The 25,569-nt window shown below is 35.4% G+C and overlaps 1 protein-coding gene across 2 annotated transcripts; it reads right to left on the bottom strand.

The window, feature by feature from the left end:
* Positions 1 to 1,730: 1,730 nt before the first annotated feature.
* Positions 1,731 to 23,832, bottom strand: LOC128236823 (telomerase protein component 1-like). 2 transcript variants are annotated; one of them, XM_052951940.1, is made up of 21 exons: positions 23,743 to 23,823; positions 22,941 to 22,996; positions 21,891 to 21,990; positions 21,575 to 21,694; positions 20,326 to 20,481; positions 19,470 to 19,654; positions 19,036 to 19,146; positions 17,130 to 17,247; positions 15,704 to 15,799; positions 13,746 to 13,875; positions 11,309 to 11,428; positions 11,083 to 11,103; positions 9,303 to 9,421; positions 6,640 to 6,748; positions 6,218 to 6,348; positions 5,689 to 5,892; positions 4,986 to 5,198; positions 4,409 to 4,600; positions 3,936 to 4,084; positions 3,336 to 3,408; positions 1,731 to 2,389 (listed from the first exon to the last, which is right to left on the bottom strand). In XM_052951940.1, exons 3-21 carry the CDS (start codon positions 21,963 to 21,965, stop codon positions 2,048 to 2,050), a joined length of 2,664 nt encoding a protein of 887 aa, XP_052807900.1. In that variant the 5' UTR covers positions 21,966 to 21,990; positions 22,941 to 22,996; positions 23,743 to 23,823; the 3' UTR covers positions 1,731 to 2,047. The 2 variants fall into 2 exon arrangements, with proteins under 2 accessions (XP_052807900.1, XP_052807899.1); XM_052951939.1 differs by lacking the exon at positions 22,941 to 22,996 and having other exon boundaries at positions 23,743 to 23,832.
* Positions 23,833 to 25,569: the final 1,737 nt, after the last annotated feature.

Raw genomic sequence — 25,569 nt, 5'->3', positions numbered from 1 at the left:
CGCGTGCATAAGCGTATTATGGTTGTACAACAAAAGCGGACATCCAAGTTTCATGACATATAACAGTTTTACAATCAGTAAATTAATCAGACTTTAAATAGCACCATGATTAGTTCTTCTAAGCAAACTTCAAGAACAATGCTAGCATTGCGTGATTGCGTTTTAGACTATGACATCTAGGGCTTAACTTCACTATATCTCGAGCGTGAGCTAAACACTAAGATCCAGAAAAGTGAGGCTTAAATAAATAATAGAATAACTAGTCATATGTATGTAACAATCAACATGAATACATTGCCTATACTTATTTAACAACAAACGCAGGACTAACAGTATCGAGTCTTGACATAATGTGCCTCTAGACAGGGAATATTTGAGAGTTTCACTAATGGGCTTGTCCCTGTAATTTTCATTGTATTAGGTGACTATAAATTAATTGCTATATTTTCGTCCCCGCCCGCCCCTTCTTTAACCGCATCCACTTAAAATGTATTGACTCAATCACAAATGTTGAACATGGGTCTGGTTTGCGTATCGGTCCGGTACTGTCCGGGAACGGCGTTTATTCATACCTACGGTGTCGATGTATAACATTCACGTGTAAAAAAGGAGAAGTGTTTCAATGGAGTTCGTGGTTCGTCTAGAAACACATGTTTATGGTCCCTTATGCATATTCAACGGTGAATCAGTCAAGTAAGAAAAAAAATGGATGAAAATATAGCAATTAATTTATCTTGGCCTTTTCTCTCAAACTACGACTCAGGCGATATCGTTTTGGTGTTATCTAAACACAAAGAATAAGTACATGTACTGATGGAAAGTGGGAGTATACAAAATAAAGAGATTTTTTGAATTATAATACGTTGCAATTAAAACTTAACCGTTTCTAGAAAAACTATTAGCTGCATGGTGGTTAACAAGGAATCTTTAATACAAAATGCATCGACTCTTATGGCAAAGACATCTAAACAACCACGCCTGGCATAACACTGGTTTTACTATTGTCAGTATTAAAGCTGCACTCTCACAGATTGAACGTTTTGACAACTTTTTTTGTTTTTTGTCTAGGAACGATCCATATTTTTCGAAAATCCATGGAAACCAGATATACAAGCCTGCTGACAAAAAATTAGATCGCTGATTTTAAAAACTGATGTTTTATGCATTTTTCTTAAGCCACAAAACATTTTCGAACGGAAATATGAAAATCTACGATCTGATGTTTTGTCAGCAACCTTATATCATTGGTTCACAGATATTTACGCAAAATATTGCTCTTTCAAAGTCAAAAAAAAATAATGTTCAAATGGTTTATCTCTGAGAGTGCAGCTTTAAAAGCTGAACGCAATGCTTAATTCAATCTTTGATCTTTTGAGAAATAAATGTAAGATGTGTTTTCGTTGTCCTCTGTGTTCGAATAAGCGAAGTATTTTTAATTTTAACCTCACATCAGTTATACCCTTTGATGCTCATTCTATCCTGATATTTACATGTTTTCGTCTCTTTAAATTGGTAAAATTCTACAATATACAATATGTCAGGTAATATAAAAGTTGAAGATCTGTTATCACCATTTAACGTCTGCTGAAGGCCCCCCGGGGCGTTTGAACGGTTTGTCAAATCACGTCGCGCTTACACAATCAGAGCACAGCAATGAAAATCATCACACCAAGCGGTTCATGCGAAATGAACATCAGTTTCTCTTTCTATAGAAACGACAGAAGGCAGTGTGAAAGAAGATGTGTATTTCGTTTTAGCAACATGTACATTTGTGTATAGAGATAGATAGATTTTTTGCATATATACATCAACAAATTACATATTGCAACTAATTATCACAGATATGCACAAAAAGTTAGCATATATAGCATGCATACGGATCAGATAGTATTGAAATAAATACAATACACGTATTCCTTTATTTACTAGTTTCAGGTTGTTAAAGTATCACTCTGCAGTTTTTGTTTGTCCTTGCGTCAGGAATAACTTGTTTCCGCATTGTCCGCGTGATGCCACAGTTAAACGCTACGTCGGTTAACAAAGAAGTCTACTTGACTTCCACAACGCAACACCGTTTGCCATTGTTATGGAACTGACAGTGCATACACAGTACAGCAGGGGACATAAATTCCTTCCCTTGTATTTTCCCACATAGGAAACACTTCGGAGATTCTGGTCGAATGTGAACACCATGAAAATTGCACAAGTGTGCATCTACATTTCGTCCAGGTATGGGCATTGTAAACCCTCCACAAACCACGCACATTCTCTCATTCAAGTGCATTCTAGAAGGGTGGAACACAGCCTTTCCGTGCCTACAAAATCGACATATCTGCGCTGGGTGGACACCCTTGATCACGGGGTCAGCCAGATGTCGGCATCTCATGTCCTGTAAAACATACACATCCAGCTGTTGTTATCGAGTATAGATCTTATATTGCCAATTACATGTACTATATGGCCTTGACAATGTGGGGGCCATTGTATCAAAACGTTCAGTACCGCCGTTTTGTCAATTGCATTTTTCCTTCATGTGATTGCCTTTAATATCAAATTTTAAATAAAACATCTTCTTGAATTAAATGGAACTTAGAATACAGCCTATAATTTCAGCCAATGAAATTGCAGATAGGCAAACATTTAGTACTAGGCTTATTCATTAAGAATTTCAACTTTTGCCGTGTTTAAAGGCTAATCATCTGATGCACATTCCCTGCGTCAGATTTTGAGTTGGCAATGTGTCAGCCAATGAGGTTGTACTTTAAGTCAGTTAAATGACCTGAATTCAGATTTAAATGATTATTAAGGCTCCTTGGCTAAGCTCACTCTGCCCGTTCTTAATCATTAAGATTTAATTCATGTCACTTAACTATAACTATAATTTAATTACATTACTAACCTTTAATTTACAAATATGAATTAATCTTAAGACATAAGGCACACACATAAGGCACGCACATGAGGACACGCATCTGGCGTCAACTTGAACACGAAATGCTTCCATGTTTATACTCAGCACAGAGTCTGTATTGCTTTTTACAAAAGAAGATTCATAAGGAAAAACGCCTCTAAATCATTGTCATATAGTATTTAGCTTTCGTCAGGCTTAAAATGTGCACGTTTAGTTACCAACATTTCATTTAACATCAAACAAAAATTAGTGAAGAAAAATATTAATTAGATGCATGTATCTTTTCATGCATATAATACAATATCATATAAATAAAATATAAAATTAAGATAATGTAATTAAGCTGAATAAGCTATAGACATAACCATAAACAACTACGAAAGCAACTGAGTTGTTTCTACAAAAAATGAGGAAATGCAAGTACATTTATAAAGCTACTTCTTCGGAAGCTTGGAATCTTGCTGGAGTCGAGGTCGTTTCTCAGAAAGTTCAGCAATCTGAAATAAATAATTAATGTATGCGAAGTGGTCATAAATCTCTCTTCAGATACATAATTATTATTTTATATTATTTAAATGAGAAAACTATAAGAATATTAACGAAGTAATATCAGGCAAATGAGGTATTATGATAAGACTGGAACAAAATGTCACGTTACTAGAGAATTTCCCTTAATTAAAGAATATCGGTGACATCAACAACACAACTGCACACGCGCCCATTATAAGCTTTCGTTCATATAGCACCGTACACAACATTATTCCGATGAACAATTTAGCGCACAGTAGATAACAACATTCATCTATCAGCATTCAAGTGATGAACAATAAAGCATTCTTAAGATAATCTTATAATTATTTAATGTTATAAATTTAGGTAATATCTCAGACACCTGCATGTAAAATGAAATACCAATATTGAAAATATACTTGTTTCTTGTTATTCATCGGTTTAAGGCTGCATGCGTACAGTAGCCATTATCAGGTGCTAATGAAATTTCACGGCAATATTACCGCGGCGTTACCTTTTATGGAGATTTGCTTTCACCATATGGAACGCGAGAAAGTCTCGCCTCAAGAGCGTGTTTTCACACCAGTGTTCGATGTAGTCACACAATTTAGTGTGGTACCGCGATATGTCATCCCTGTTCTTCACAAAACATTCCTGTATCACCTGAAGTATTAAAAAACATGTTACAAGAGGTCATACATACGTAACGCACGTGTTCTACACACAATGGTATTCATTAACAAAGCTGGAAATCAAATATAGACATATATATAACTATAATCATAATATCAAAATTATATCAAATTATTAGTATTATTTTACAATCGTTGTTAATAAAAGTGTTGTCAAGGAGCGGCAGTTCAATGTAAATATACCAATCCCTATTTCAATGCATGTGAGTGCGAATTCCGCGTAATTGCGTAAACCTACTGAAAAAATTATAAAAAAATACACGAGTATGAGGTTAATACTAGTATATTTCTTTACACGTTTAATGTCAGCATGAACGAAACTGATTGTGTCAGAGCCATCCAGGATGCGGAGATAAGCCTTCAAGTGCCGCCGCACACGGGACCAGGTCATCGGCGGAAGAGCTTCACGAGCGGATATATCGCCGAGCATCCGCTGCAAGTCGAGGCACGTGATGACGTCATCACTGCATGCAATAAGGCACAAGGTCTGAAATGAAATAATTCAATCTATATCATTGTTTTATTCCTCATATTATTGTGAGGTATTGAGAATACTTGCACCCAAATTTTATTTCAAAATCCTGTAATAGCTTGAAATAAGGTATCACTATTTTCAAAAGCAATCATACTACGATACAATATACGAATGTTTAATAACTGTGCAAATACTTTTTGTACAACAGACGACTGGTCAAAAGTATTATATAAAGGTATATTCTCTAAAACAAAACATATATCTTCCGAATATTCGTTAATGATAACGTTAACAGCTTTCCTCCATCAAACAATCAACATCACCATCTATACATTCTAGTTTCAACTCTTATTTACATTTTAGAACTGTTTTATTGAATAAACTTGATACATCGTACCGTTTTCATAGCGCCTGTATCATCCTCGTCCACAAGTCGGGTTAATATCGCCTGGAGAGCAGCAGCCATGCTGGTTGTTATCGCCTGGACGCGGTGTGTCAGGGTTCGGAAATCGCCATAGATACGTAACTCCTCGCAGATCAGGTACAACCAAAACGGACTCTCTGAACACTTCGAATCCAGAATCAACTGTAGCTGTTTGGGGTCAAGCCTCTTCAAAGAATTCAACACAATTTGACAAATTCTCAATTGATATTAGATGAGAACACATAAAATTACCAACATCGCAAACTAGCGTTGAATACAGTATTGTATACCAGAACACAACAGAACAGAAGTTTATTTCTACTTATGCAACAGAGCATTTCCAAATATACCAATATCGTTATAAACTTAAATTGTTATCAACACTAATATAAATAGTAATAGCATATTAAATGTAACGAACATTATTAAGTAATTGTTTGCGGTAATCAGTCCTTCACTGCCTTATTGCCATGAAATGTATGTTTTCATTTTTGTTTTTGATGAACAATGCAAAATAAAGAGCATACACTGACAATAATATTGTTTTTGTCAAATCAATGGTCATAACCCTGAGTGACTGGGACTTTCCAGCTTGTTATTTAACTTGGCCATGTTTTTTGGCAGTTAAAATTTGAAGACAGCAGGAGCTTACGAGCGCAAACCTTTAAACACCAACCTTGTTAAACTTTCCAAGAAAAGTTTCAACGATTGTTTGAGCGTCATCTCTCTGAAGGTTGTTGATTTGCAGGAAGAGATGCGCGTGTTCCTGTATGCGATTAAGGGTAGGTGGGTGGGTGGAGGTGCTTACAATACACCGAACGTTCCCCGGCAGATGGGGAGGTAACCACGATAGGTGGAACATGCTGTTAGCATCTGTAAGCTATATTGGATCGCACATTAAAAAATAAATGTTGAACAAAAGGGTTATTTTAACAATAGTGATTACACATTTCCTATTCGTTAACAATGAGTTTTATTTCTATATAATAAGCACACGTTCTAAAAAGTATTGTCGCAAAAGCAATAACAAACTTCCTAATTAGAAAATGTGAAATGAGAATTGTGATATCTGGTTCACGATGACGCATTTGTAGTGTAACAAATAAACATAAGCAAGCGTAACGACGCTTTAACAGCTTTTATATTGAATTACGAATAAAGGTTATATTAAGATAAATACCAGATATAAAATCATTCAAACACACCTGATCAAGACCATCAAATACAAACACAAGTTTCTCTCTACGGTCTTCATTTGTTGCCATGGTAACCAAGCATTGTTTGATTTTCTCTAGCAGAATCGAATTGTCGCTGTCATATAAGCTATCTAGAAATTCTGAAATTAAATGCGACAAGTCTAACAAATACTGTGTGTTGAATCGCATTACGAATCAAATCAGGAGATCAAGACTTTTAGTCTATATAAGGGATTTATTTCAATAGTGTTATATCTCATTATGACATCGTATTTTAATGATATATTAACAACGTACTTAATTTGTAACTTTATATATTATTACGTTATAATAGTCCCATCTATATGTATGACGGCATACACTCCTTTTACTCTAAAACACCATACTAAATAGCAATACTTCATTGCTACTTTATGAATATTTTTACAAACCCTTGGTGTAGTCTTGTGTCAGAAAGGCCAACAATCGCTGTAACAAAACAGACAGGACACTCGCCGACCCCGAACAGCCACAAAAATGATAGAACACGCGACACCCAGCCTAAAAGAAACACAAACGTTATTGAACAACACTGGATATAAATAGTATAACAGGCGACGCCCTGTCTGATTAACACACCCTGCTTTTCTAGATACTGAATAACATACCATACTATTAAAACACGATATAACAGGTGGCACCCTGTCAACATAACATACCATATTTTTTGGCTTCATTGGAAAGAAATGGTAGAACAGGCGACACCCAGTCCTTAAAACACACCATACTTAGAGCAACGCTTTGAAGAAATGGTAGAACAGGCGACGCCCCGTCCTAATATATCACATCATACTTTGAGCAATGCTTTGAAGAAATGGTAGAACAGGCGACGCCCAGTCCTAATATATCACATCATACTTTGAGCAATGCTTTGAAAAAATGGTAGAACAGGCGACGCCCAGTCCTTATAACACACCATACTTTGAGCAATGCTTTGAAGAAATGGTAGAACAGGCGACGCCCAGTCTGAATAACACATCATACTTTGAGCAATGCTTTGAAGAAATGGTAGAACAGGCGACGCCCAGTCCTAATATATCACATCATACTTTGAGCAATGCTTTGAAGAAATGGTAGAACAGGAGACGCCCAGTCCTTATAACACACCATACTTTGAGCAATGCTTTGAAGAAATGGTAGAACAGGCGACGCCCAGTCCTAATATATCACATCATACTTTGAGCAATGCTTTGAAGAAATGGTAGAACAGGCGACACCCAGTCCTTATATCACATCATACTTTTGAGCAATGCTTTGAAGAAATGGTAGAACAGGCGACACCCAGTCTGAATAACACATCATACTTTTGAGCAATGCTTTGAAGAAATGGTAGAACAGGCGACACCCAGTCTGAATAACACATCATACTTTCAAGCAATACTTTGAAGAAAAGATAGAACAGGCGACACCCAGTCCTTATAACACATCATACTTTTGAGCAATGCTTTGAAGAAATGGTAGAACAGGCGACACCCAGTCCTCATATCACATCATACTTTTGAGCAATGCTTTTAAGAAATGGTAGAACAGGCGACACCCAGTCTGAATAACACTGTCACCCAGTCTGAATAACACAACATACTTTCGAGCAATTATTTGAAGAAATGATTGAACAGGTGACACCCAGTCTGAATAACACATCATACTTTCAAGCAATACTGTGAAGAAAAGATAGAACAGGTGACACCCAGTCCTTATATCACATCATACTTTTGAGCATTGCTTTGAAGAAATGGTAGAACAGGCGACACCCAGTCTGAATAACACTGTCACCCAGTCTGAATAACACAACATACTTTCGAGCAATTATTTGAAGAAATGATTGAACAGGTGACACCCAGTCTGAATAACACATCATACTTTCAAGCAATACTGTGAAGAAAAGATAGAACAGGTGACACCCAGTCCTTATATCACATCATACTTTTGAGCATTGCTTTGAAGAAATGGTAGAACAGGCAACACCCAGTCCTTATATCACATCATACTTTTGAGCATTGCTTTGAAGAAATGGTAGAACAGGCAACACCCAGTCCTTATATCACATCATACTTTTGAGCATTGCTTTGAAGAAATGGTAGAACAGGCAACACCCAGTCCTTATATCACATCATACTTTGAGCAATGCTTTGAAGAAATGGTAGAACAGGCAACACCCAGTCCTTATATCACATCATACTTTTGAGCAATGCTTTGAAGAAATGGTAGAACAGGCGACACCCAGTCCTTATATCACATCATACTTTTGAGCAATGCTTTGAAGAAATGGTAGAACAGGCGAAACCCAGTCCTTATATCACATCATACTTTTGAGCAATGCTTTGAAGAAATGGTAGAACAGGCGAAACCCAGTCCTTATATCACATCATACTTTTGAGCAATGCTTTGAAGAAATGGTAGAACAGGCAACACCCAGTCCTTATATCACATCATACTTTTGAGCATTGCTTTGAAGAAATGGTAGAACAGGCAACACCCAGTCCTTATATCACATCATACTTTGAGCAATGCTTTGAAGAAATGGTAGAACAGGCAACACCCAGTCCTTATATCACATCATACTTTGAGCAATGCTTTGAAGAAATGGTAGAACAGGCAACACCCAGTCCTTATATCACATCATACTTTTGAGCATTGCTTTGAAGAAATGGTAGAACAACACTGAACAACACACCATTTTTGAGTATCACTGGAAATAACTGATGTATCAGTTTTAAAACCCTTCCAGTTTGACCACAGTGTAATATGTGCTATACAACCATTTCCCAATGTCAAAGTATGAGTTTCTTGTTGTACATCATTACATTGTTTGAATCAACAGTACACTCAGAAGATCTAAATGAATTGGTGTGGGCATTCTTCATAACAAAAGTTTGAAAACACTTAAAAATCTATGTCTTATTTCTAGTGTTATTTACATAAATAATGTACATGTGTACATATTATTACCAAACAAGGAGGCAGAATAGTTCTTACAAAACAATTTGCTGAGTATCTGTAAAATAATGATAAAATATCGTTTATAATAGCTACTACTTAATTGAAAATATAAAACCTTTATCAAGTGTTGTGTAACCCAAGCCATTAGTGTTGTCTTTCCATGGCCAGCCTTTCCCTGGACACAAAGGAGTTCATTCCCATGGCAACCAAGATCTCCCCAAAGTTCTGGCTTTCCTGCAAGACAGTAAGTTGAACAATGCCTACAATAATTGCTAAGCTTACTGAGTACATTTGCAGGGGGAAAGTGTTCATAATAATAATTGGAAATTTGCTACTGAAGTTCTGAGGCCACTAAAAACAGGCATTGTTTGTGTTTAATTTCATCTACTGCTACACTGATGTCCCCACTACAGAGCAATTAAAGCAAATCATCTTCATTTTGCTGACATACAGTCAAGTCATGTTCCTAGACATTTGGTATTGCTGACAAACAGTCAAGTCATGTTCCTAGACATTTGGTATTGCTGACATACAGTCAAGTCATGTTCCTAGACATTTGGTATTGCTGACATACAGTCAAGTCATGTTCCTAGACATTTTGTATTGCTGACATACAGTCATGTCATGTTCCTAGACATTTTGTATTGCTGACAAACAGCCAGGTCATGTTCCTAGACATTTAGTATTGCTGACAAACAGTCAAGTCATGTTCCTAGACATTTGGTATTGCTGACAAACAGCCAGGTCATGTTGCTAGACATTTGGTATTGCTGACATACAGTCAAGTCATGTTCCTAGACATTTGGTATTGCTGACATACAGTCAAGTCATGTTCCTAGACATTTTGTATTGCTGACATACAGTCATGTCATGTTCCTAGACATTTGGTATTGCTGACAAACAGCCAGGTCATGTTCCTAGACATTTGGTATTGCTGACAAACAGTCAAGTCATGTTCCTAGACATTTGGTATTGCTGACAAACAGCCAGGTCATGTTCCTAGACATTTGGTATTGCTGACATACAGTCAAGTCATGTTCCTAGACATTTGTTATTGCTGGCATACAGTCAAGTCATGTTCCTAGACATTTTGTATTGCTGACAAACAGTCATGTCATGTTCCTAGACATTTCGTATTGCTGACAAACAGTCATGTCATGTTCCTTGACCTTTTGTATTGCTGACATACAGTCAAGTCATGTTCCTAGACATTTGGTATTGCTGACATACAGTCAAGTCATGTTCCTAGACATTTGGTATTGCTGACATACAGTCATGTTCCTTGACATTTGGTATTGCTGACATACAGTCAAGTCATGTTCCTAGACATTTGGTATTGCTGACATACAGTCATGTTCCTTGACATTTGGTATTGCTGACATACAGTCATGTTCCTTGACATTTGGTATTGCTGACAAACAGTCAAGTCACGTTGCTAGACATTTGGTATTGCTGACATACAGTCAAGCCATGTTCCTAGACATTTGGTATTGCTGACATACAGTCAAGCCATGTTCCTAGACATTTGGTATTGCTGACATACAGTCAAGCCATGTTCCTAGAAATTTGGTATTGCTGACATACAGTCAAGCCATGTTCCTAGAAATTTGGTATTGCTGACATACAGTCAAGCCATATTGCTAGACATTTGGTATTGCTGACATACAGTCAAGCCATGTTGCTAGACATTTGGTATTGCTGACATACAGTCAAAGCCATGTTGCTAGACATTTGGTATTGCTGACATACAGTCAAGTCATGCATCTTGATTTAAGTGACCTCATACCTTAACTGTATAAGCTCAATAAGACTAATCAGCCCTGATAGGCACCCATGTACAATTGTGAGCGTAAGATATACATGTTGTGATGGCTTAGGTAAAGAAACTGACTTACTTGATACTGGGTCTCCTGTGCCTGAAAATCACCAGCAACATTGGTTAGACTTTAAAAATACTGCCATATTCATGTACATGATATAGTTATGCAGTATAACAAACTGTAGTGAGAATATGATGGCATTTTACAACACAGTACAATGTATTTTGTGAAACTGTGGCATACTTTATTCATGGTTCATAATTGATGGTATACTTATGATTAGGTTTGATAAAACACTTACCCAATTTCCCTTTCTCCAAATTGGATATTTCCCCATTCACATAAGCCAGTATTTTTTCAGCATCTGATTTTCGACCAATCAAATTGTTTGAAATCTCACTGACAAACCTTCTTTGGTTGGCTGGAATAAAAGTAAATAATTTAACTTATAGCTATTGGCATTCATATCAATAAACAAGTACATTTGAACCAATGTTAATACAGTACATGTTCCATAGTTATTTAACCCCAAGTATCAGATATTGTACGGATGAACATGTACGAATGATTGGGGTCTTGGTGTTTTATGTTCAACTGCTTGTTCAATTTGAGGTTATTTTTCGAGGGCCTGCACATAAGCATGCAAAATAAGCAATGAAACATTTATAGAAATTATGATTGGGTATTTGTATGGTCTTTTAGAATACGTTCAAGAGACATTTGTTACAATGAAATATGAGACTAAATAGCTAAATCAGAACAAAACTAGAGCTATCACTGAAGGTGATTAATACCCCTGAACGCCGCCTCTCATTATGATTTATCATTGTATGAGGTTTTATGAAATTCCATCTAGTAATTTTCAAGTTACTATCCAGACAAAAGTTTGACAAAAAAAAACACAGAAAAAGGCAATAACTCTGTAATTTGCTAAATAAGTGTAATGAATTATGTGCACTGAACTCCTTCCCATTGTGCTGTACCATTGTATAAAGTTCTATTACATTCTTTCCGGTAGTTTTCAAGTTATGCTCCGCACAAGAAAAAAGTAACAAAGGGCAATAACTCTGTAATTGGCTGAAATAGAATTGCAGTTCCTGTAAGCTGCACTCCCTCTCATTATGATTTATCACTGCATGAAGTTTTATTAAATTCCATCCAATAGTTTTCAAGTTATGCTCCGGACAAGAAAAAGTAACAAAGGGCTGTAACTCTGTAATTGGCTGAAATAGAACTGCGGTTCCTGTAAGCTGCACTCCCTCTCATTATGATTTATCACTGCATGAAGTTTTATTAAATTCCATCCAATAGTTTTCAAGTTATGCTCCGGACAAGAAAAAGTAACAAAGGGCAGTAACTCTGTAATTGGCTGAAATAGAATTGCGGTTCCTGTACACTGCACTCTCTCTCATTATGATCTATCACTGTATGAAGTTTTATTAAATTCCATCCAATAGTTTTCAAGTTAAGCTCCGGACAAGAAAAAGTAACAAAGGGCAGTAACTCTGTAATTAGCTGGAATAGAATTGCGGTTCCTGTACACTGCACTCCCTCTCATTATGATTTATCACTGTATGAAGTTTTATTAAATTCCATCCAATAGTTTTCAAGTAATGCTCAGGACAAGAAAAAGTAACAAAGGGCAGTAACTCTGTAATTGGCTGAAATAGAATTGCAGTTCCTGTTCACTGCACTCCCTCTCATTATGATCTATCACTGTATGAAGTTTTATTAAATTCCATTCAATAGTTTTCAAGTTATGCTCCGGACAAGAAAAAGTAACAACGGGCAGTAACTCTGTAATTAGCTGAAATAGAATTGCGGTTCCTGTACACTGCACTCCCTCTCATTATGATCTATCACTGTATCAAGTTTTATTAAATTCCATCCAATAGTTTTCTCAAGTTATGCTCCGGACAAGAAAAAAGTAACAATGGGCAGTAACTCTGTAATTGGCTGAAATAGAGTTATGGTTCTTGTGCACTGCACTCCCTCTCATTATGATCTATCACTGTATGAAGTTTTATTAAATTCCATCAAATAGTTTTCAAGTTATGCTCCGGACAAGAAAAAAGTAACAAAGGGCAGTAACTCTGTAATTAGCTGAAATAGAGTTATGGTTCTTGTGCACTGCACCTCCTCTCATTGTGCTTTATCATTTTATCAAGTTTCAATAAATTCCATCTAGTAGTTTGCAAGTTATTGTCTGGAAAAATATTTGACAGCAAAAAAACAAATAAAGGGCAATAACTCAGTAATTAGCTAAAGTAGAGTAATGGTTCTTAAACACTGCACTTCCTCTCATTGTGCTTTACCATTGTATGAAGTTCCAATGAATTCCATCCAGTACTTTTCAAGTTATACTCCGGACAAAAAAAAAGTAACAAAGGGCAATAACTCAGTAATAAGCAAGAATAGAGTTATGGTTATTGTACACTGCACTTCCTCTCATTATGCTCTATCATTGTATGAAGTTTAATCCAATTCCATCCAGTAGTTTTTAAGTTATGCTCCCGACAAGGTAAATTGCAACAGACTGACCGACAAACCGACAAACCGACGGACCGACCGACCGACCACAGGGTGACTCCAATATACCCCCTTCAAACTCTGTTTGTCGGGGGTATAATGACCAAAATAACCCTTTAGACCAAATAGCTCAAAAGAACAGTGTTTGAACTGCATTAAAACATTAGCTATCTTATTGAGTTCACCAAAACACTATTGAGTTGACCTACCATCTTCTGTCAATATAGTTGAGAAGTTTACCGGCATGGCTTCTGAACGGTTTGGGAACATTCTGGTTACTGCTGTTTTGAAAAATGTCAAAACCCTCTCTGCAAACTCTTCCAGTTCAACGACATTTACCTATCAGAAGAAAGTAGAGCAGGTCAATACGGATTGTATCATGTTACTGTACACAGTAAATTAAAGAAATTTGACTACTGCTGGCAAAAACACTTAGCAGAAAATGTGTGTCAAACAGTAATTCAAATTCTTTTTTGCATTACAGTTCTGCACTGATAATGAGGTCATCTGGTATATGTATATTGCTCATATAAGTCTCTTTTTCAAAATCACTGTGCCATGTTGGTATCGCAGTTGTGCCTGTTGTTGGCTGTTAATGATGTATGTGGCACACCCAAATGTCTTAGATTGAAGTTTCAGTGCAGTCTGGCAGTTTTGTCACATGACACTTATACATCCATTGTTTTTTCATGCCAATATAAAAGCAATCATAATAGATTGCTTCAGAGTTAATATCGCCACTTTTCAATGCCTTGAAACCTCGAAATGCTAAACATTGTCTACAAACAGTAGTACGCGTACATCAAAATATCTACGTTTATATTAATTCAATATCTAAGGCTTAAAATTTTGACTTTTTATATTTATGAAAAATTTGAATATTGTGACTTCTTTAAAAGACAAACTTTATGATGATCTCACAAATCCACAACTACAACCTACATGCATTATTCTCATAATGACTATTATCATTAAAACACTCAGAAATATGATAGTCCTTAAAAAGCTTAACAGAACCTAGTAAAACCTTCACCATAGGAAACACAATAATTAATATCATAAGGGTTCAAGTAACCTACATACTTGTATTACTGGAAACGTATGCCATGCTATATAACAATGTAGCCAGATGTTCATGCCATGAAAATCAACAATTCCTGACAGTGTTGGTGTTTATGAAGGTTTTTTTTTGCTTTATATTAATTTTGATCTGCTTTTTGTTGGCAGACATTTTCATGTCCAAAAATGGTTCAGGTTTACCAGACATGAACATAATTATTTTTTATACCAAATTAATTACATTGGTGCTAAAAAATGTAGCATGCAAAATATCATTCAAGTATTTTCCCCATCAATATATGAATGCTATTAGGAACACCAGAAGAAATGGGAGGCCAAAAAGTATTTTGCTACACAAACATTGTAGTGCTAGTAAATATGTTCATTGTCAAAGGAATATGTAGGCAGAAAAAAATCAGAAAGGGAGTACCATTAGTAGTGTGGTGAAAGTATCAGAAATACCAGATAGTGTTAAAGGATATGTAAGAACGGTGGTGAATGCAGGGCAACTTGGGTGTGTTAGTTTATTTATACTAGCACTCGGACAAGGCCCATTTGGCGAGTGCTCTGATAAGATTGTTAGTCATATTAGGTTTTTGGAGCATAATGTAGGACAGTATGACATCATGGTTTGAGCTAGCCTTGTTCTTTAACGTGCACCAATGTATAGCACTGTCACACGGGACCCCCATTTAACATCCCTCCCAGAAGGCAATTAGTATTTTATTTAGTGTAGCGGCGGGAATCGAACATGCAACCCCTGGATTGGCAGTCAAGTATGTTACCACCTAGACCACAGGGCAATTTCTGGAGTAGAAGCATTTATATAGTAAGGGCAACTGTTACAAAATGCTCACCCAAAGCATTTTTAGAAATGGAAGAATTAAAAAAAAAATGAATACTTGAACAAGCAAGAGATGTAGTAGATAAAGAAGAGAAAGAAGTAAATAACAGTAAGCAGAAGAAAACACACAATAAGAATCAAAGGAACTAGTAATTACTTAACGGTAGTAGCATTTGCAATAACACAAGTAAGAGTAACAACCAAGAAGATCAAGAACCAAAATCCATAGTTGTAGCTCTAACATAAGACTAGTTTAAAACTCACAATTTCTTTTCCAAACTTGGTAACAACTCCATCCACTTTGCACTGGTAATCAAATATCTGAGCGGAAAACCTCTCCTGGAGCTGATGTTTTAGTTCCTGAAAAAAAGACACATTATGTCCATTTACTAACATGTATAAATCCTCATAACTAGAGTTATCATAGGAGTGAAAAGGGCCCCCGATAACAGAATAATTGGAAGAGGGTGCAATTTGAATGTATTTGATTGAGTATATAACCAATAACCTATATATCAATCGTCATCAACCATTCAGAATTTCGAGGTATGCAAAGGGCCATAAATCTGACAATATTTAAGCATGAATTACATAACTTGTTACAAAAAGCTTATTATTACAAGTATTGAAAGTTTAAACTTAATATCTCAAACAATTTTGAAGCAATTAACAAAACCATTAAAACAATCATAATTAAACCATAAAACAATCATAATTAAACCATAAAACAATCATAATTAAACCATAAAACAAAAAACAATCATAATTAAACCAAAAAACAATCATAATTAAACCATAAAACAATCATAATTAAACCATAAAACAATCATAATTAAACCATAAAACAATCATAACAAAACCATTAAAACAATCATAATTAAACCATAAAAACAATCATAATTAAACCATTAAAACAATCATAATTTCTATGTATAAATAGGGCCATAAATATGACAATACTTAAGCATAAGATACAAAACTTTACAGAAATGAACGTATTATTACTGTTAGCAAAAAAAGAATGTTTGAACTTAATATTTTGAATGGTGTCATAGTTTCAAAGTATACAAAGGGCCATAAATCAGTCAATATTTGAGCATTTAACAAAAGAGCATATTGTTACTGTGATGAAGTTTAGAAAGTATGAATTTGATATCTTGAACAGCTTATAAGTTACATTGTATTAATAAAAAACACATTGAAATATGAAGACAGACAAACAAACAGACAGACAGACACGGTGATTAGTATACTAGGGCACTCACACATTTTTGTGGGGGCCTAATTTAAATTATTATACAATGTAGTATAAATTGGCTCATTTCAATTTACATGACCAAACAAGACACTTTGATCCTTAATATCTCATTGTCTTGAGTCTGACATGGTTTTCACATATCAAAATAAAAAAATATTATATGTCCTGCCTTGATGTCAGTCATGTTTGGCAGGAAAACTGTCCGTCACTTTATATATGCAACATGTTTGTCAACTTTTTTCAGGTTACATTTTAAGACAAGAAAACATGGATAACAGACCGGTCCAATTGTAGATTCAAATACCCGGTATGCACTTGCAGTTTACCTTGGCACTCACTTGCAGTTTACCTTGACACTCAAAGTAGAAGTTATGCTTTAATTTCAACATACTTCAATCCTAATGACCAAAACACTACAGTACATGTACATACCTTCAAATGTTCAATATCTCTGGGCTCCGAGCTTTTGTATCGGGATAAAAGGTGACCAGGAACATCCTTAATAATGGAGTCTGTTCTTACAGCAAACTGGGCATTATTGTTCTGCATTCTGCATTAAAAAAGGAAACAGATCTACTCTAAAATGGCCATTCCAAAAGTTAAATTTCACCAGAACCAGGGGGCCATCTGATCAATGTGCGAATAACAAAATATGGTAAGATTAAGAGTTTTAGTTAAGTATTTAAAGAGTGTCACAAATCCAAAATCGAAACTTTTATTTGATAAATCAAAAACACTTACCTAAACTGAAAAATACAGCTCTCCGTTTCAAATTAGTTATTTAAACTACTCAACAATATTATTTCAAAAAAGTGATCATACCATAGTATGAGGATGCGATAATAATAGTTTTGGTCGTACAATAGTGCAAGGATGCGATAATAATAGTTTTGGTCGTACAATAGTGCAAGGATGCGATGGTAATTGTTTGGGGCGTACAATAGTGCAAGGATGCGATGGTAATTGTTTGGGGCGTACAATAGTGCAAGGATAAGATGGTAATTGTTTGGGGCGTACAATAGTGCAAGGATAAGATGGTAATTGTTTGGGGCGTACATTAGGGCAAGGATAAGATGGTAATTGTTTGGGGCGTACATTAGGGCAAGGATAAGATGGTAATTGTGTGGGGCGTACAATAGTGCAAGGATAAGATGGTAATTGTTTGGGGCGTACAATAGTGCAAGGATAAGATGGTAATTGTGTGGGGCGTACAATAGTGCAAGGATAAGATGTCAATTGTTTGGGGCGTACAATAGTGCAGGGATAAGATGGTAATCGTTTGGGGCGCACAATAGTGCAAGGATAAGATGGTAATTGTTTGGGGCGTACAATAGTGCAGGGATAAGATGGTAATCGTTTGGGGCGTACAATAGTGCAGGGATAAGATGGTAATCGTTTGGGGCGCACAATAGTGCAGGGATAAGATGGTAATCGTTTGGGGCGTACAATAGTGCAGGGATAAGATGGTAATCGTTTGGGGCGTACAATAGTGCAAGGATAAGATGGTAATTGTTTGAGGCATACAATAGTGCAAGGATAAGATGGTAATTGTTTGGGGCGTACAATAGTGCAAGGATAAGATGGTAATTGTTTGAGGCATACAATAGTGCAAGGATAAGATGGTAATCGTGTGGGGCGTACAATAGTGCAAGGATAAGATGGTAATCGTTTGGGGAGTACAATAGTGCAAGGATAAGATGGTAATCGTTTGGGGCGTACAATAGTGCAAGGATAAGATGGTAATCGTGTGGGGCGTACAATAGTGCAAGGATAAGATGGTAATTGTGTGGGGCGTACAATAGTGCAAGGATAAGATGGTAATTGTGTGGGGCGTACAATAGTGCAAGGATAAGATGGTAATTGTTTGAGGCATACAATAGTGCAAGGATAAGATGGTAATCGTTTGGGGCGCACAATAGTGCAGGGATAAGATGGTAATCATTTGGGGCGTACAATAGTGCAGGGATAAGATGGTAATCGTGTGGGGCGCACAATAGTGCAGGGATAAGATGGTAATCGTTTGGGGCGCACAATAGTGCAGGGATAAGATGGTAATCGTTTGGGGCGCACAATAGTGCAGGGATAAGATGGTAATCGTTTGGGGCGTACAATAGTGCAGGGATAAGATGGTAATTGTTTGAGGCATACAATAGTGCAAGGATAAGATGGTAATTGTTTGAGGCGTACAATAGTGCAAGGATAAGATGGTAAGGGTTTGGGAAGACAAGTAGAAATTGACATTTTGTTAAAACAAATTCAGCTTTTACAATATTACATGGAATATGGCATTGTAAGTATTTAGTACCTGTGTATTTTCCATGAATACAATGTTTAGTACCTGATTGCACCATGTAGAATTTCCATAAATGTAATGGAGGTTTCTGGGACCCAGTCAAAGCGTGACCGAACTTCATCTGATAAATCATCATCAGCCGGGCACCATCCATACCTGAACAGAATCATAGTATTGACAACTGTGCACAACAACATTATGAAGCTGTCATTTATATCCCTCATAAACAGTTCACTTTATTATAGTTTACGCTATATGTGGTTTAAATCCAAAAAGGCGTTATTTGCATCCAAAGCCTAATTTCGGTGTAAATACTAAATAGATTTGTAGTAAAAAATGAATTAAGGATAAAAACTTGGTGTTTAAATATATATATTACTTTACATTATTCATTTAGGACCATCTTCCTTTAAAAACAAAACAGTGTTGTATAGAGTAACAAATAGATATAACTTAATGTTTAAAGTGTAAATGGATACTTTTCTCCAAGAAGATTTAGGAAGAACGGCTCTCCTCCAGTCCCCTCCATACATCGATCCAGTTCATCCAGGCATATTGCAATTGTCTCTGCTGTAGTTGCGTCATGAGGAACGCCCCAACGTAGGTCACAGTCCACTAAATATAGCTTACGAGTCTGCAGCCACTCCCGAAGTTCAGGAAAAACCTGTCAATGGTGGCATTCAGTTTTATCAACTAAACATCAATCAATAAGCAAAGAAAAAATTCCAGCAGCATATGGTGTGGAAAACATTAGTTCAATTCAGTATATTTTTCTGCCATTAGATAAAATAAACATTACAAACACCATGTAGAGTTGAGGTTACCTTACAGGGGACATTACATTACATTTATTATAATTAGAAACATCAGTTATTATATTTGAAAAATTGAATGTTTTTGTGTATGAAAACATTCAGTGAGTGTGCTGTCAGACTTCATGACTATCAGTGCACTGAGCAAATGAATTAAACCCAGATATTCAATGTTAATATTTGCTCTCATTACTTGCAAAGTCTCTCTCAAATAATCCAATTACAAAGCTATCCAAAACCATTACAGTTGTGTTCTTCTTGAACAAGATCCATGTGTACTCTCATTAATATTTAGAAGTCAGACTGATTAAAGATTTAAGTCTATTATATTGCAAGTCTAAAATGTCAGTTTTGTCTTCATTTGTTTTAACCAGCCCAATCGCAAGCATCATTGTTGTGCTATTAGAAGTATTCCGCAGATGTTGCATTCATTGAATTTCAAATATGAATATACATGTAATCTAAAAGATATGCATTCAGAAGGCTGAATAAGAGTGTAAATATTGAACCATGAATTTCATACCTTCTTCACCAGGACCTCTCGCTCACAAAAGAAGTCTGTGAATGTTGAAGAAACAAACACACGAATGGTTTTCCAGTCTCCATCATCTGGTTCCCGACTTCTAGCCTGTGTTCCATTGTACTTTGAACACTGGGAATCAACTGTGTCCCAACATTTCTGAATGTAAAAGAAATCAATATTTGAGATCAGTTTAACTTTGTGTAGTTTTATTATCTAATATTTTTGTAACAGTCAGTTATTAAATCCAAAGTCTACCCAAAAGCTCAGTTACATATTTCTTTCACATTGCTCTAAATAACAATTTCAAAAACATGAAACCTCACAAAACTTGCCCAGACCAAAAAATAATCTAAAGAAAGAACTTTTCATTCAAGGTTTTCAGTAACTATCCCTCACAGACAGACGAGTGAAAAATTGAATTACATTACACATGTATTTGAGTTAAATGTGGCATTGTCAGCATTTATACATTCAAAGCAAGATAACTCTTACTGTAACTTTGACTGTATTGCTTAACTGATTTATTCCCATTAGAGCCTGGCCAATGTACTTTTATTAAATTGATCAAAAAATAAATAAATTCATAGTTAATAGAATAAGGCAATTAGAGTACTTCTCATTACCCAGCTAACTGATAGCAAGAACTGCTACAGAATTAATAAAAATTGTTCATGCAAGTATGCTTGACCATCCATAAATAATAAACTTTAATAACATATAAGCATTCAATTTATGGCAACTTTTGTTTCAATGTTTACAACTATGCTGCAATTCTGATTTTTGTTATAATCATAATCATATTATGATGCCAAAAATCACAGTTATCGCCTGCGCATACATGCACGTACGCACAATGTCATGTTAACATTTTGTTACAACAGACATTTCCCTTTGTGACAAAGAGGATAATCAATGTCCATTAGAACAGACCTACAGGAACCGAGTTAAAATCTTGCTTCTGACAGAAAACTATATTTATTTCTGTCTTCATTATTTTCCTTTGTTATCTTTATATTTATAGAATTTGTTTCAAGCCCAACCACCCAATGACCTATCTTCGATTTAAGTGTTTTATAATCTGCCATATTTGATTACTTCAAAACTGTAGCTAATTAAATCCGACCTTAGGAAACACTGCAAGTCTCTTAACTGGTTTCTGCAAGTGTCCTTGGGTCAGATATTTTAACTGGAAACACATAGTAGCCGTTGTTAAGGAAATGTGTTATATTGTACTAAGAACTAGACTCACCTGTATCTCCTCCGCTAGAGCACTTTCAACATGAATGTGGTCAGATAACTCTGACACAAGCCTGACTGTGTCTGATGACTCAGTCACATCTCCTAGCACATCTTGACTCTTCAGGTCTGTCTGTCAAAATATTTCATGGAAGAAAGAACAGTTGTTAGAAGGAAGCATACTCTGTTTCAATAACTTTATGTGTTAAATTTACCCAGTTTAAGATTTTAACAACTTTAATAAAAGTAAATTTTAACACTCTATAATATCAATGCAATTTGATCTGATTTTTATTGAAATCCTTGAACTGAAAGTCTTCATGTTTTACCACTGAAAGGTTTGAGAAACTTTTCTCCAGTAGTTGATCCACGGATTGTTGACTGCTTCGGTATTGCTTGTACATAGCTTCATAAGGTCATTGTCAATATCTGCAATCATAAAAGTTTCCATGTAATCACTAATTTTCATCTCTTCAGAGATATATTAAACTGAAAAGTTGACCTGGAATTTATGTTTCATTGATATATATGCAAACATAATTGTCAAAATCCATTTATAATGGTAATAGAATAAAGCCACAATGCCATTTTTACACCATTTTGGGAATTGGTCTGGTGCTTTTCTGAATGAAAAAAGGAGTAATTTTTACTTAAACTAGGAATTACAAGCCTAGAAATGAACAAGAATGCTTTAAAACACTATTAAATATTTAAGAATACACCAAAACTTTTCTTAAAAAAAAAGAAAAATGGTGTGGGCATCCAATTTCTTAATGAAAAAAAGTAAAATAAAAATTTAACTAGAAGTGCCGCAATGCGACGAAACCAGGTTTTTGTTATGGGCAATCAGAAATTATAGCCAATTAATTTGTTGTATGACTTTATCTTTACTTTCATCAAAAAAGAGACGAAACTGAAAATTACTGTTGGCAGAAACCATTTTTCTATTTTTAGTTACAGGCAACCTTGACCTTAGCCCCACCCCCTCAAAAGCAATCCCAAGCTAGCTCTTCACATAAACTACCTACACACCAAGTTTCATCAATATCGGTCAATGCTAACTAAAGTTATTGAACAGAAACCAATGTTTGACGCCCACCCGACCGCCCAACAACAACCTCATTCTAATAACCTGGTTTTCGTTGAAAACCTGGTTAAAAACATATTTTGGAATTTATTTTCACATGTTATGATTTACGTTATTATTATTTTATTACGAATTATTCTGCAGATGTGTGAGAAGTTTAAATAATAAATCAAATATTTTACTCAAATTGGGCTTATCCTTCTAAAAGTCAGAGATTTACAAGATTCTACATTGTACATGTACTGTATGTTTGACTACATTGTGTTACAAAAAGCTAATTCATACAACAAACCTATAAACAATGGTCATACACTTGTGTAACAATCAATATGCCTTTATTTGATGAAACTGTAAAAAAACATGTACAAAATTATATTTACTATTTTCTTTAATTTAACAGTGTGATCCGTTGTCAAACCAAATACAGAATGAAGATAAATAGGGAAAAATAACAAAGAAAATTTGAGTTCAAGCCCAAAAACAAAAATTAAACCAAAAAATGTTATTCTATGAAGAAAAGGAGTTCCAAAACAAAATTCAAAATCAAGACAAAGAGGAACATTCATCCAGATAATGGGTTCCCCAGATAAGTAAGTTATTTTATAGCCAAAATAAACTAACTTTGTACGTTCAAAATATTGTTATTCATTATAAATGGTTACATTGTGATCTATGTTAATATGTATGTATGTATATTGTTATTACAATACAAAAAGCCAATTATACAGTATTGTTCAACAGTCAAAAGCACTAGAGAATGCCGTTGTTCATTATGGATCATAGCCATTGAAATCTACATGTATTTAAGCGGCTTAAGCCTGGACTGCTGGAATCTGTTTTGTCTTATTTAAAGTTTATGTACATGTACATTTGCGAACTTTAAGTCAGAAAAACGGAAGTTAGTGAAAATTTATTAAATGCATAAATGAAGATCGGTAAAAACCTAAGCATGCATGTACATTTATGTAAACCCGGAAATCACATGTAGTTATTTATTTTTAACAGTTTTACAATCACTGAATCAGTTTTTTATTGAAAAATAATGCCAAGAACTGTTAAAAATAATATACTAAAGATTGAATCTGTTGACTTACTATCAATATATCACTGCTTTACACACTTTTTTGACATTGTTTATTAATGTAAACAGTCGTCTCAACTTGCCACAACTTGACATATGGCGGGTAAACATTGATTTTCTACCTCCTCGTGAAGAGTACTATTTAAAGGTTACACACCACCATGAATGAAACGATTTAAAATGAAAACATCACTGTACATTCAAGTCATTGGGCCCGTTTCTATAACGAATCGTAGTATTACCTTTAAAACATATAAAGTTACATGTACGCGTTTTCAAATAAAAGTCTAGTTTGGCAAAAAATGTCTTATCGAACAGAGAGCATTGTTTCAATCCCGTGTATACTGTAAAGAGAATGGAATGAAAATACCCGTAAAGTTTAAGTTTTAAAGCATTCATTTTTTTCTTATATACTCTGACCAAGATTATGTCGATGTTATTTTTCTCATTTAATCTTAAAGTAACTCTTTTTTTAAAAAAAATCCGGAAAAACTATTAATTCCGGCAGCATCATCCTTGTGAGAATTCACTTTTTAAAAGAAGTAAGATTTTGAACCATGTACATTGTGTATTTTATGTTAAAAAAAGATGAGTTAATGAGTAAATATCAAATACTTGTGATGCTTGGATTTCGGTAAAACTGGAGTAATGATGATAACTTTTTCTTGTACAATTTGGAGCAATATCTGCATAATCTATTACTGAGTTTGGTTAGTGGTCACCAAGCTAGACAGGTAGGTTTTCAAGATCAGGTTGCTCCGATTTTCCCCCACCACACTAGACCACACTCTCGCGTCAACGAGAGTGACGTACGTACGTAGTACATGTATTAGTTATCATAAGTTCATAACGCTATTCACAATCGTTGTGAATTAAACAATGTTTAAACTGTATTTTACCTGAAAACTATTTCTTAAACCATGTCCTTGATTTCAAGTGTCATATTTAATATAATTTGCATTTTGTTTGTCTGTTTGCATGTGATATAATACAAACTTGGCGATGGAATTAGGTGGACTGCCATATTTGTACGTGAAATAACACAAACTTGGCGATGGAATTAGGTGGACTGCCATAGTTGTACGTGAAATAACACAAACTTGACGATGGAGTTAGGTGGACTGCCATAGTTGTACGTGAAATAACACAAACTTGAGGATGGAGTTAGGTGGACTGCCATATTTGTACGTGAAATAACACAAACTTGAGGATGGAGTTAGGTGGACTGCCATAGTTGTACGTGAAATAACACAAACTTGAGGATGGAGTTAGGTGGACTGCCATAGTTGTACGTGAAATAACACAAACTTGGCGATGGAGTTAGGTGGACTGCCATAGTTGTACGTGAAATAACACAAACTTGGCGATGGAGTTAGGTGGACTGCCATAGTTGTACGTGAAATAACACAAACTTGAGGATGACGTTAGGTGGACTGCCATAGTTGTACGTGAAATAACACAAACTTGACGATGGAGTTAGGTGGACTGCCATAGTTGTACGTGAAATAACACAAACTTGAGGATGGAGTTAGGTGGACTGCCATAGTTGTACGTGAAATAACACAAACTTGACGATGGAGTTAGGTGGACTGCCATATTTGTACGTGAAATAACACAAACTTGAGGATGGAGTTAGGTGGACTGCCATAGTTGTACGTGAAATAACACAAACTTGACGATGGAATTAGGTGGACTGCCATAGTTGTACGTGAAATAACACAAACTTGAGGATGGAGTTAGGTGGACTGCCATATTTGTACGTGAAATAACACAAACTTGAGGATGGAGTTAGGTGGACTGCCATAGTTGTACGTGAAATAACACAAACTTGACGATGGAA

This window comes from Mya arenaria, chromosome 6 (assembly GCF_026914265.1).
Source record: "Mya arenaria isolate MELC-2E11 chromosome 6, ASM2691426v1".
Classification (NCBI taxonomy): Eukaryota; Metazoa; Mollusca; class Bivalvia; order Myida; family Myidae; genus Mya; species Mya arenaria.
The sequence above is the reverse complement of the archived record's forward strand: the minus strand, read 5'-3'. Positions and strand labels throughout refer to the sequence as shown.

Coding starts and splice junctions, on each gene's coding strand:
- LOC128236823 (XM_052951939.1), bottom strand. CDS start 21,965: ATGTACAAGCAATACCGAAGCAGTCAACAATCCGTGGATCAACTACTG. Junction 19,147..19,469: donor CTAAATCTTCTTGGAGAAAA/GTATCCATTTAC, acceptor GATTCTGTTCAG/GTATGGATGGTGCCCGGCTG. Junction 5,199..5,688: donor TTCTTGGAAAGTTTAACAAG/GTTGGTGTTTAA, acceptor AATTCTTTGAAG/AGGCTTGACCCCAAACAGCT.